Here is a 13,512-nt window from a genome sequence, read left to right on the forward strand (position 1 = left end):
TGCATTTAAGTCACACATTGCCAATCTCCTGGGAGCACTTTGAAGCATACTCCTCCAGAGCAGATCATAAAACAGGAGTATAAGTAGTTTTTCACATAGTTGTATCCCAGAACACCCCACTACCACCACGTCCCACTCCCACCCAACAGCTCACTGCCTCCACCTTCCACCTCCAGTCCACTTACTCTCAAAGGTGCAGGGTGAGCATTTGGCTCGGAGATTTGCTGTGACCATGTCTTAAGCGAATCCCCTCACTTGGTTTCTCTCCAGATGTTGTATAGAAAGACTCACAGAGCAAGCAGTGGTGGAACTCTCCCATCTTTTCTCTTGCCTATATTTGCTTGCATCCTTAGAATTATTGCAACAGAAACATTTCTTTGTCAGCCCAAACTTTGCACCTCAACATTGTCGAAAACACAAATCCTGAATTCTCTAAACCACACTTGTACCATTTCGGCTGTAGTGTAGGAGAACCACACGTAAAAAAAAATACACCTAAACTGCCAAAAAACTGTTGTCTAAATACTGTTTTACAACCCAGTGTGATGAGTTTTCATTGTTGCCTGCAGTATGTGGAGATATTACATTTTTTTTGGTATGAATGTGTCTTGTGTCTGGAACAGTATTTGTCATTGTGATGTGTTTGTGTGTCTCCTGTATTAACTCTCTTGCTCTTCTGTCTCCACAGTACTTTGAGGTGCCCTTTGACTCCAACATGAACCGTACAAAGAACCGTCCACTGGTCAGAGGACAGATCAGGTACAGTTTTCTGTCTTTGTTCTTATTTTACAGCACTTTTCTCTTTAAATACTTGGCATAGCAACTCCATCTGCACTATTTACCACTTTAAAAAGATGGTGAAGACGGACTGGCGAGAGTGCAAAAGGAGAGAAGGGCAAGAGCTCAGCATGAGTTGGAGTTCAGTTCGGTGCAGTGCAGTGGCACCTTAGCAACATTACGTGACAGCTACTGAGCCATCCAAGCTGCCTTTTGTACAATCCATACTGGACGAATGTCAAAGTCTGCCACTGTTGCCTTGCCCACTGACCTTATCCAGTATTGCTGTGGGACATTATTCTAGGAGTGAAATATGACATAACAGCTTGTGGTGTCAAAGCCTGTGTGTATTTGTTGGCAATATTATAATGAAGAGTTAATCTTAAATAAAACAGTAGCACCGAGCACACATCCGGTATTGATTTACATTCTGCACTTCTGTTCCAGCTTTAGTTATTGACTTATTATGGCACTGGGACAGAGCAGTAGCTGTGTGCGTGAAATAGTGGAAGACAGTGACCAAAGCTGCCAGTCAGAGAAAAGCATGCCAGCAGCGTCGATCCTCTGCGTTACACCTGCCAGGTGTAATGTGAGCTTGTTAGCAGGTTGAGAAGGAGGAGGGGCGAGGTTAAGGTTAGGGTGTAGTTTACCCGACTACCCCTACTTTGCTACCTCCACTGCTAGATGAAAGATAACCTCTGCATTGGTACTCAGTGAACTGGATGCATCGCCACGCTCCTGCAAATCTTTGGGAGACTGCCACCCTTCAACAGCAGGCACACACACACACACACACACACAGACACACACACATACATATTCACTGATTCATGAACCACAAAAACAAACCAACCACATGTCCTCTTCACCCCTTGTCAGTGTTAGGAAATCCTCTGCATTTCACTCTTACAGGAAACACCCTACCTTTCATTTCATTTTTATTCAGGAGGAACAAAAACAAACAACTTGTTGACATAAGAGGATGAAACCCCTTTCACTACCAGTTCAATTCACATGCAGCCAGCACCAGGAAGCTAAATACCTCCATTGCCTGCTAATATACACCAGTAACGTAGTCACTCTATGACTGAACAGCCTGTTAGTGTCATAACTGGGCCTTGACCCACAGCTATCTCATCCCAGTTTCAGGAATTCTCCATTGACATACTGTTTAAAAGCGGCCTCTCCTGCTGTTGAGCTGGTGATTGAAGATGTTCTCCGACTGTCTAAACACAGCCTCTTCTCTCCGGCTTTTAGTGTGCCCCTGACAAAAGAAGGTGTGTGTCGGTCTGTCTGCGAGACACACAGAAACTTTATATCCCTCGCTCTGTGTCTCTCCCTCTCTCTCTCTTCTTTCTCCCTCACATATACAGTCTTGCGTAGAGACAGCGAGCAGATGGGAGGCTGGACTATCCTGTCAAACAATTCATCAAAAGGCCATATTTTACACATTTTCCATTTTGTTTCCCGAACGAGGCTTTTTATGAGTCAGATGATGTTCCTCCACTACATCTGCCTTACTGTGGGAGCCTGTCTACCCAGTATGATGTTAGCAATAGTTTGCCGTTTTATGTCGGGGACTTACAATAGTGTATCATCTTTCCCACCTTTTATTGTTCTTCTGTAAAATGTGGACCACAGTCCTCCATCCTTTTGTTGTGGTTTTGCAGAATTTGAGGCTTCCACATGTGGTGATGCTGAATAGCTTTCAGCTTGGTAAGAGCAGGCGCACACAGGATTAGCTTTGGTCTCTTACTCACACTGCAGTTGTTGAGTTGAAGATAGGTAAGATTTGGGTGTCATGGCTGTTAACCAAGTAGGACCAGGTCAGTTAGTGTTGACAGCTAGGAGACATTAGTGAAATAATCTTTTATCAAGGTGCATTTATTAGCTGTCTGGTGCTTTCAGCTACATCTCATGGTATTCATGAGTGGATGGAGTTTGCTTTATCAAGAAAACCTTTTCAAAATGACTTTTTCCCAGGTCAGAAATTAACTTTAACATTCAACTTTTTGTGATTATGTTTTTTTTAATGACTGGAATCATGACTGTCTAAATCATGTAGAGGGAGAATTTTTTTTTTCATGGCTGGAAATGGAGAGGAAACTGTGCAGTGTGCTGTGAAGGAGAAGTATTTTATAATTCAGTTCATCTAGCTCTTGGTGCGGATACGTTAACTTGTCTACAGCTGTTTACCATCTTATGCAAATGTAGCATTTTTCCTCCCTTTCTTTGCTTTTTCCACTCTTTGTTGCTGTTTTGGCTACAGAACTAGCCCACTGGTCTTTTAGAGAGTTGTCCTCTGTATTTACTCGTCATTTAATATGTGCTCTCTTCCGGCTGTCAATACAAAACAATTCTGTGTGTATTTGAAGATATAGTAGTTATGTTTCAGTCTAATATTCAGAGGTTTCTATAAACTCTACTCCCACACTTCCTAGTTATACACTCATCCCTGAAGGCACTGTGTTGTTTAGGCTTACACAGGTTCACTGCAGTTTCTTACCACTCAAATATTTAACAGGTAACTAAGTTTTAAGTGGAATCTTCCTGTTTCTTTAACTCAATCTCAAGTGTTTTACATAGGGATCCATGGCCTTGATTGTGGTCTGACCAGCTGCCCACATCTCTGGCTTTCCGTATTGACTTTACCTACCTGACGTTATGACTGCGGCTGTGTCAGACTGTAAGCAGAGGACAGTAAACCTGCCTCAGGCCATGTGACGCACACCCTCCATGACCCCCACTGAGCCAGCCCACAGACAGACTGTCAACAGCCCATAGCCAGCCTGTACGGCCCCACCTCAGCCCACATAAAACAGACATAACACCACTAATCACATTAATGTACCAATCTCCCTGCTCGGCCACACCACCAAAATAAAAGCCCTGTTTGCTTTTTGAAGAAAAGGCCTGCATTTGGTCAAGATTTTAATCTACCCTCTCTTTAATTTATGGAGCATTTACTGGTGAATTTGAACCAGACCTTGCCATCACTGCTTTCAATAAAAGATGAGGGGAGGAGGAGGAGGAGGAGGCGGAGAAAATCTTCATCCGGCTAAAAGCCTGAGCCACTGTGGTTTTCTTCAGCTAGTTTTGATCTCCGGCGTGTGCACATGCTCTTCATCTTGCAGGGCTACTTTTATCCCTGACAAACTCTTATCAGATGAGCTTCTTCTAAGCCTCCCGTTTTGAGACTCAGCCATGCACGGCTGCAGACTGTCAGTGTGTGGCCCCCATGGGTCTGCACGCGTGTGTGCTGAACATGTTTGGTTATCATTGTCCTATCTTGTGTCTGCACAAGCCCACAAAACTTTATCATCCCGTTGTCCCCGTGGCTGTGATGGACTTTTGTCTGTGCCTCAATCAGTGTACTATAACTTGCCTTTTATCAAAAGGAAAAAAAATCAACCTCATCTTGTATATTTGCTTTTGTATGTTTTTTTTTGGTTTTTTTTGTCTTGCTGATTAAACTGACTCTCATATCCTCTCCCTTTTTGTCTCTTTTTTCTCCCTTACATGTTCCAACATCAGTCCCCTCCATGCCGTGTCCTTCGCTCTGGCCTGTGGAATTCCTGGAGTCGCTCTGCTCACACTGGCTGTGAACCCCTTAACAGGCTTCCTGGGTGCCCTCAACATCTTTCTCTACACCTGTTGCTACACACCACTCAAGAGGCTCAGTATCACCAATACCTGGGTGGGGGCAGTGGTGGGTGCGATACCTCCTGTCATGGGCTGGACGGCTGCCACAGGTTGTCTGGAGCCAGGTACGACTCACTAGCATAGCTGGAGATATGGGGTGTTAGTGGATTTGTGTAAATGTGTAGAGGCTAGTGCTGAAACAGGAAGGTGGTTTAGAGAAAAGTATTCAGTTGTGGGGCAGCTTTAACATGCTGAAGTCATTTATCAAGCAAAGAAGCCAAACATTCACTGGATCCAGCTCCTTTTGCTTCTCTCTGTTTTATATCAGTGTAAATTAAATATTTTTGGGTTTTGGAAGCAATTTGAAAACATCACTTTGAGCTCTGAGAAAGTGAAATGGACTTTCCACTGACATTTGATAAAACTAAATGATAGATTAAAAAAATGATCAACATATTCATTTATTATGTTATAATCCTTAATTGATTCAACCACAGTAGCACTTTCACAATTTTTTTGATCTTATGTATCACTGCATTTGTATCTTACCTTTCAAATGTGAGATATAAACATAGCATGTTGTTGTGAACTGAACACCCATGCTATTTCCTCTGTAGATACTGTGTAGGACAGAGAGCAGCTGCAATATGTATAATTCATACAGCCATATTTGTCTCCCTAGAATGGCATTTGAGTTTTTTTCTTCTTTTTTGATGGAAACATTTATAAATATTCAATTTCAGCTGTTAATCAAATACTCTTTGTGTCCATTTGGTATGGCAAACAAGTAAAAAGCTGTAGTGCCATTGTTCAAAAGTATCACATTATAATTAAGGTTTGATATGAACTATGCCTCCATCACAATCCAGTGTCAAATATATATTTTCTATCTGTAATTTATGGTCTCTTCTATTCAACACAACTCACATCTTAACAGTCTGTGTCAGACTTCATTAGATCAGGAGTTAAGTTTCAATTGAAGCTGACAGATAATTAATCTGCATCAGTACTAATAATCAATTTATTGTTTACGTCATTTTTTAAAAAGCAAAATTGCCAAAGAAAATGACCGATTTCAGCTTTTTAAAGGTCAATACTGTATTTGCTTTTTGTCTTGTATGATAGTAAATGGAGAATGTTTGGGCAATTAATCAATGCTAAAAATAATTGTTGCAGCCATAGTTGACTCACATTGCTGTTTTCCTATTCTAACGCCTTTTGTGAGTTGTTGTACTTCACTGGGTTCATCGGGACCTCTGACGTCACACTACATAAAGCTTTATTTACATATGGCCCAGGATCCCTGTAGTGCTGTTAGTTGTGCTTGTTCCTGGTGCCTGTGGAGTTTGAATGCACTTATTGTGAGTGGCTTTGCACAAAAGCATCTGCCAAATGAATGTAATGTTAAGTTAGTGAAGAGACAGGCTGGGGGGCTTATCCAGCTTGTTTGGTGGACACATTAAGTGATCTGTTATGGCAACTGTATGAGATGTGTTTCATCATGTTGCTGCTGTATCCCTGAGGAGCGCTCATACAAGTTACTGTTTATGCTCCAAATATTTAGTGGGCTCTTACAGCATCATGTTTAATGAATTTACTGGCTTTTGAGTTCTATTCCATTCAATTGCTGTTTATTTTCAAAGGGCCGCTGATTCCATGGCATCTCATCCTATTCCAGTGTTTCCCCTACTTGCACCTAACATAACATTTTTCTTCAGAAACTCATGTTAGGCCTGTATTATTTTACACTATGAACGCTTCATATCAACACCCTTTCCTCTCCACCCACTTCAATTATTCTTCTACTCTTCCTCTATCGCTCTCACCACCACCCTCTCCTTCTCTCCATTACTTTACATCTCTGTGGAACTTGCATTGTGCTCCTTCCTCCTGCTCTCACTCTCTCTCTCTCTCCCTCTCTCTCTCTCTCTCTCGCTCTCTCTCTCTCTCTACCCAACTGGTCAAGGCAGATGACCGCCCACCCTGAGCCCTGTTCTGCTCAAGGTTTCTGCCTCTGAAGAGGGAGATTTTCCTTGACTCTGTTGCCAAGTGCTTGCTCATGGTGGGATTTGTTGGGTCTCCGATTGATATTATAGAGAGTTTGGTGTAGACCTGCTCTGGAGGAGGAGTTCACATGAAATGTTAATGGTATTTTAACCTGTGGTAAATTAAATCAGCTGTTTCTGTAATAGACAGTGATATTTTGCAGGAAAACCATGTGACCTTGAACGTCTCTTTTTAAACGTGGGTCAGACTGTTTTTACAGTAAAGCAGTTGCACAATACAATTTATTTATTCTGCTATTGTTGCTGGAATTTTCACCTCTTCACATTTTTCTCTTATCATCAACCTTATAAACAGGTGAAGCTGTGCCAGAAATCCCTACTCTGGTTTTGCAGTAAAATAAAAAAAAAAGACTAGTATGTGTGTTAAAATCATGATAGACCAGCAGAGACACAATCACCTGGGACATAACAAGACATTCTTCAAGATGATGCGTGGAAACATAACTCCCCCTGTAACCACTAGCGTCTGACTGACAGAAATATAATCAGTAACTTTTTTTGATTATCAGTTCATCCTTTCAGTTCAGCATTCCACACAGAAAAGCCAAAAGTTCAGTGTTTCTGGCTGCTTCTTGCTGCTTTTTCTCTGTTGAATATCTTTGGGTTTTGGACTGTTGTTCAACAAAACATCTTCACCTTGGAAGAAGTTTGCAGCTGTGATATAGGAAAAGCACAGAGGTCTGAATATGAGATTACACATGGTTTTCTGACAGTGCACTGTGTTTTGTTGAAATAGTAGTTTTCTGTTTTAAAATGGGCCAATGTGTTAATGTGGACCTCTGGATGAAGCTAGTTTTTGGAAAGTCCAAAGCACTTTTCTGAATATTTAATAATTTTTTGAATAAAACAAAAGCTTTGTAAAGTGTTTGTTTATGGAAGTTATGGAAGTTATGTCTTTTATTACCAATCCAAGATTAACAATCACAACGTTTCAGCACTTGTCCTAATAATTGGCAGCCGAGTGCGAGTTAAAGAAGCAGCACGATAGTCTGACTCCCTCAGACTCTGCAATCTGCGTCATTAATCCTCTCCCTCCCCATTCTTTTTATCTCTCCCTCCATTTTACACCCCCCCACCCACCCCACCCACCCCCCCCAGGTGCTTTGTTGCTGGGTGGTTTCCTGTACAGCTGGCAGTTCCCCCACTTCAACGCCCTCAGCTGGAACTTGAGGGAAGACTACTCCCGCGGCGGCTACCGCATGATGTCCGTCACCCACCCTGGCATGTGCAAGCGTGTGGCCCTGCGCCACAGCTTGGGTCTGATCGGCCTGTCGACATTAGCGCCCGTGCTGGACGTCACCACCTGGACCTTCCCCCTAATCTCCCTCCCCATCAACCTGTACATCAGCTACCTGGCCTTCCGCTTCTACCGCAAGGGAGACCGCAGCAGCGCCCGCAAGTTGTTCTTCTGCAGCCTGTGGCACCTGCCCATGCTGCTGCTGCTGGCGCTCACTTGCAAGAAGCCTCGCAGAGACCAGACGGACGCGGGTCTACCTCCAGCTCCTTCTTTACCACTCACACTGCAGAGCTAACTAGTTTCATAGATGCCCCGACACCTCTAAGACTCGCCTAGTGTTTTCCCCTGACCACCCATCATGCTTGGTGGGGGCTGGGTGATGGACACATTATTTTACCTGTGTGTTTAATTCGAGAAAGCGGTTCTCACTGCAGATAAGAAAATGAAATGGAAATGATTCGGATCAAAACGGCTGATTTACAGAAAACACACAGAATTATTACATCAGGTTGTAATCATTTCCATGTGTGTGTGCTGTATATATTCTGTATTTATTTACACAGGGGCCCTCCGGTTCCTCTCCATGTTGTACGACTGATGTTAAATGATCTTGTACAGTGTAAATTGCTCCTGTGGATCCACACAGCAGTACTGTCTGCAGATGACCCCATGCATTGTATAAATGCAAACTAAAAGGTGGACATGAAGACATCATGTAATCAAAAGATTTCTATTTGATCATCAGTAAGAGAGAGTACGAAAATAGGACAAATATAAAGTTATTCTGAAGCAGCTGTAACACTGCACCTGATATCTGGTGATTGTTTGACTTTTACTTGATCCCTGCTACTTGACAGTTAATAAGCCTCATTGTATTTTGCGACTGAGCAAACGCACTGATGGGTCTTCACTCATTTACATAATGCGTTCTTTCAAAACGGTTTGCCTGCTCCACAACAAAGGGAATAACCCTGTAAGAAACACAAGGGTAAATGTTCTCTAACAATAAACACATCGTGATTGTAATTCTGTCTTCTGTGTCATCATTTACTCGTTCACTGTTTCCACTTAAATATCAATTTAGACGCTCTAAATGGCGCGTGAGCGGCTGTGTACCTGATGTAGACGCCTCTGCTCTCTCATCAGACACACACAAACCACTGCCACGCCTCGTTAGGTGCTGGTGCTGACTCAGAGTACACGTAATATTTGGATTTAAGTTTCAGTTATAGCCTTTGTGGATATGTTCAATTTAAGCACAAATCACCATCCCTCCAATAAGCTCTATTTAACAGGCCACCTCTGCACCTGTCAGTCAACATGTGCTCCCCTTCCGCCCCTTTACCCCTAGTTTTGGTATTTGGTTACATTTCCATCACTGCACTTTGGAGAAACGAGTGCCCCCACCACCCTCCCTTTCCCCTTCCCTTCGCTGCCATCCTCCTCCCCCTCCATAAAAGGGGGATGGGGGTGGGGTGGGGATGGGCTGTGGGATTTAGCCAAGGCCGGGAGAACCTGAAAGGGCTCGGCATCCTCGTAAAGCGTCTGACCGGATACGGAGTTTCATATCAGAGGGTGAAAGGGGGAGTGATGGAGCCAGCTGTTACAGTTGGGAGAAAAAACACACACACAACCTGTGTGGAGATTGAATGTCGTCGCCAACCTCCATGGCCCGGCGTGATGGCCCGCCATGGTTTACAACATCCGCTCCTAGGTGCAGGGGTGACTCTGGAGCTGTCTTGTCTTTGTGGTGTTATTTCTACTTCTGATGCCGGTGGTTGATGAATTATATTGAATATACACACACAGCATTAGGGCTTTAGCTGAAATTTCAACTGTTGCTTGATTTACTAAACCACAACGTAAAGAGGCAACAAGAGAGGTCGAGCTAAATTCATCCTTTGAAATGATCATTATTCAAACTTAACTGTGACGGTCTCAGATTTAAAGTTAGAGAGATGTAAACATGAGAGTTGTTCAATAACTCATACAACTCATCCACTCATAAGTCTGTTTCACTTTTTGTAACTTCACTTGGATGTTTGAGCTTCACAGTGCAGAGTGATGTATGTGCAAAGTTATTCAATTATTAGACATTTAGTACTTTAGATTTATCAAATTAACCCTCATGTAAAATGGAGAAAAAGTTCAGAAAGTCTTTGTGTTATTATTTCACAAGCCAACAATATTTCATGAGCACTCTTCTCCCTCATCTCTCTCTTTTCCGTGCATGAAAACATGGAGCTTTCTGCTTATATCGCTCATTAAATCATTCATGTTATTTGCCCATTCAGTGTGAGCCTGAAGCTTTCATGCCAGAGTCAACAAAGTGAAGAGCGAAATATGCATCTGTAAACAGGAGAGAGTCCCCAAACAGCAATCTGCTGTCCAGCCCCAGTGCTGGAGCTTTAATATCCACACTGACTGACTCTCACATCAGAGGGGGAAACACTGAGCAACAGATCGTATTCCAGAACTCTTCAAACCAGAGCAATGAAATCTCCAGGATGACGGATGACCTCTGGCCTCTCCTCAAAGGTTGGCTGTTGCAAAATAGAATCCAAAGAGCTGCAGTAATCCTAAAGCAATATTTAACTGAAACTATACAACCAGCCACAGGAAAACTACAAATCCCTGTAGGAATATTACACATTAAAAAAATTACTTTGATGCCATGGAAAAATAAAAAATGTCAGTAGGATAAACTCGCTGTTGAACCTCGTGAACACAAGCAACAGGTCCGTCTACTGAACTGAGCTTTTTTTTTCAATTTTTTTAAAAAAGACAAATCTCCGTTTTTACATGAGGCTTTGGCCTCGGTTTCGATCACATTATGATGTCTCAGGCCCATATGTCGGCCTCACTTTGACTGCAGCCCGAACTAGAAAGACGCCCACATGTTCATCTGCCATTAAAACATGTGCAAGTGTATGTTTTACATATTTTATCTTATCTGTTCGTTCATTTTCAAACATTTAAAACACTCTGACAGTGAATCTTTTTCATCGGCGGCTGAAGTTCCCGAGGTTTAAATTACAGATCTGCTTTGAGTCATCTCCAGTCTCGGGTTGAAAAATACTCGCTGCAACTTTCTTCCTTTCTTTCTTCCTTTCTTCTTCTTCTCTCTAAATTGGAATTAAGTGCATATCCATATTCCCAGCGTTGATCTTTTTTATTCAGAGTTTTCAGAGCTCTTTGAAGTGCTCTCAGATATTTGAAAAAAAGTGTATTTAACAACAGTGTGTGTGGAAGAGGACTGAGTCATGTCCAAAAGTTAAAACGTAAGAGGGTTTGAATATATTTGAGTTCATATGAAGGCTGGAGTTTTTTTTTTCCTTATGTAAACCCTCTTTGCTGTGATATTTTTCAAAGTAAAATACCCTCAACGTTTTTTTAGAAGAAGCAAAAAAAAAAAAAAAAAAAAACGATGAGTAAATGTACGCTGTTAATTAATTGGCCTTTTTCTGCTAATTTGCCGCAAGACTTCTGATACCCTCAACAATAAAAACTACGAAGCCAGAGACTTACTCCCAGTCGGTCGTTTATTTATGCTAATATAAGAAGAAGTAGATTCACGGTCCACGAGGACACGGAAATGGATTTAACCTGTTGAATAAGTGATTTCAACTTTACACCAGTTTACACTTCTTTTATATTATGCTCGTAGTGGCGTTTAGATTCATGTAAAAGTAAATAAAGTAACAGTAATTTGTAAAGATACATTCAATTAAGACACGTTAATGAAAAAAAAGTTTATGTAAATTACTAATTATTAGTATTATTATTATTAGCATTATTATTATTATCATTATGTATTTATTATCATTAGGCTATGTCTATTATAAGGCTATTAATGTGTCAATTTGTTATTGTTTCTACAGGCATAATTTTAATAGTTTTAATCGTTACCACATGCGCAAATATTATAATTAATTACGTAATTAAAACAGTGTAGATTTATGATTAACGATGTGTCTGACTTTGTTTTTGCCTGTTTAACTTTATCATTAATTAAACTGAAACCAGTGACCTCTCCTCTCCACTGCTGCTCATTCAGTGTCAGTAGTAAAATCAAACTCTTCATTTCTCAAAGTCAGTTTTAAATCACACCAGAGTTATATTGGTTGTGTTAGATAGGCCTGATGGGCAATTATTTTCCGTGGCGTCTTTTTTTATTTTCAAAGTTGCTCACTTTAAATGTATTAGAAAGTTTACTATGTTTATTTCATAATTAAAAGTTGTTAGAAATGAGCTGTAATGTGTAAAACATGTCAGAATAAACCTGCGGGGAAATCTGAAGTCGACTAAATTCATGTGAATAATCTGTGAGTGACATGAGAAACTTGAGTTAATTGGAGTTTATGCCCAATAAGAAAGTTTTCCAAACTCTCTGCAGAGTCCCGCGCACACGCTTCGTCTCCCACGGCTGGAGGTCCGCCCATTCCTCCCTCTGATTGGCTCGCTTCTTTCTACTAACGGCTGCATATTTACCTCCCTCGCGGTCTCATTGGCTGCCGCTGCTGTCACTCTGCCGCTCGCCTCTCTATAAGGTCTGGTGCTCCGGCAGCAGCTGTAACGAACCTGAGATGAGCCTGGAGCAGCACCACGGTGCGTCTGTCGCAGCTCAACTATTTCCCATAGGCTATTCTCGCTATAACTATGATTAAAAATTCCTCAATGCCTTTTCATTCCTGGATTTATCACTTCCTTCGATTATATTTAGAGTAGTGTTTTTTTCTTTTTATTTGTAAGTTTTATTTATTTTGACTTTTAGGGTGAGCATGTGCGTAATTTTGCGAGGACTGCTGAGGTGCCACCGGGAGTGAGTGAGGCAATATGCGTCGCTGGGATATGATTTTCAACCGAGAGGCTTATGGAATATAGCCTGGTGTGTCACAGCCTGTATGCCCTCTGGTCTAGCCCCGTGAAGAAGAAACTAATTCTGCTCAGCATCATGTTTTTAATCTGGGTATACATGCTGTACTCCTGCGTGGGCTACTGCTCCACTATGCCAAGTTTGGTGGTGGACAGTTACCGGGGCAAGGAGACTGGCTCGGCGGTGGGCAAGAGGACAGAGAGCAGCAGCAGGACGGACCTGGTGTCCAGGCTGCTGGCCAAACCGCAGCCGTGGGAGGATATAGAGAGCGACTACGAGGAGCCGTCCATCAGGACCGCCGCGTCCAGAGACCTGCTCAATAACGAGCTGGAGACTGACCGAGCCGACGAGTGGGACGAGATGCGGGGCGAGCAGCAGAGAGCCCCGGAGCCCAGCGCCATGTCCAGCTTCTCCAACGGCTCCGGGAGCAAGAAGCTGCCGCAGGCGATCATCATCGGGGTGAAGAAAGGAGGGACCCGGGCTCTGCTGGAGTTTCTCCGGGTTCATCCAGATATCAGAGCAGTGGGAGCGGAGCCGCACTTCTTCGACCGCAACTACGAGAACGGACTGGAGTGGTACAGGTAAAGAAAAAACAAAAAAACAGTTCATTTAATACGTGTGGATGATGGTTGGATATGTCCAGAAAACAAAATGTGACTGTGACTTTTTAGAGGATATTGTTCCTGCATGAAATAGATTTATAGTATAGTAAGCAGTCACGTGATATTGATCAGTAAACGGGTCAAATATGTGCTTTTATATTTATTTTAGTGTTTTGTCGTTACATAGGATTTAGCAGGTTTCTTTATTCATTCCCTCAGTAATATTAACACCGTTAGATGCAACCCAACAAGCGCATTGACTCCTGATTGGTTTACACTCGTTTTTAAAATATATATATATATATATATATA

General features: G+C 42.2%; 2 protein-coding genes and 1 long non-coding RNA gene across 3 annotated transcripts in view; 2 read left to right on the forward strand and 1 right to left on the reverse strand.

Annotated features, from left to right (window-relative positions):
• LOC111220016 (protoheme IX farnesyltransferase, mitochondrial) overlaps positions 1-8,737 on the forward strand; it is a 33,197-nt gene extending 24,460 nt beyond the window's left edge. Inside the window, exons 5-7 of the mRNA XM_022742947.1 lie at positions 689-759; positions 4,312-4,544; positions 7,584-8,737. Of these exons, the coding sequence (XP_022598668.1) occupies positions 689-759; positions 4,312-4,544; positions 7,584-8,017 (738 nt within the window). The 3' untranslated portion in view covers positions 8,018-8,737. The remainder of the gene's footprint in view (positions 1-688; positions 760-4,311; positions 4,545-7,583) is intronic.
• A 2,841-nt stretch (positions 8,738-11,578) lies between these two features.
• The window catches only part of LOC111220095 (heparan sulfate glucosamine 3-O-sulfotransferase 3B1-like), a 19,655-nt gene continuing 17,721 nt past the window's right edge, over positions 11,579-13,512 (forward strand). The window contains exon 1 of the mRNA XM_022743062.1: positions 11,579-13,179. Within this exon, the coding sequence (XP_022598783.1) occupies positions 12,596-13,179 (584 nt within the window). The 5' untranslated portion in view covers positions 11,579-12,595. The remainder of the gene's footprint in view (positions 13,180-13,512) is intronic.
• The window catches only part of LOC111220096, a 2,919-nt gene continuing 2,484 nt past the window's right edge, over positions 13,078-13,512 (reverse strand). Inside the window, exon 3 of the long non-coding RNA XR_002665045.1 lies at positions 13,078-13,165. This is a non-coding gene — a long non-coding RNA (uncharacterized LOC111220096). The remainder of the gene's footprint in view (positions 13,166-13,512) is intronic.

Source organism: Seriola dumerili, unplaced genomic scaffold (assembly GCF_002260705.1).
Source record: "Seriola dumerili isolate Sdu_G_001 unplaced genomic scaffold, Sdu_1.0 BDQW01000068.1, whole genome shotgun sequence".
In the NCBI taxonomy this organism is placed as follows: Eukaryota; Metazoa; Chordata; class Actinopteri; order Carangiformes; family Carangidae; genus Seriola; species Seriola dumerili.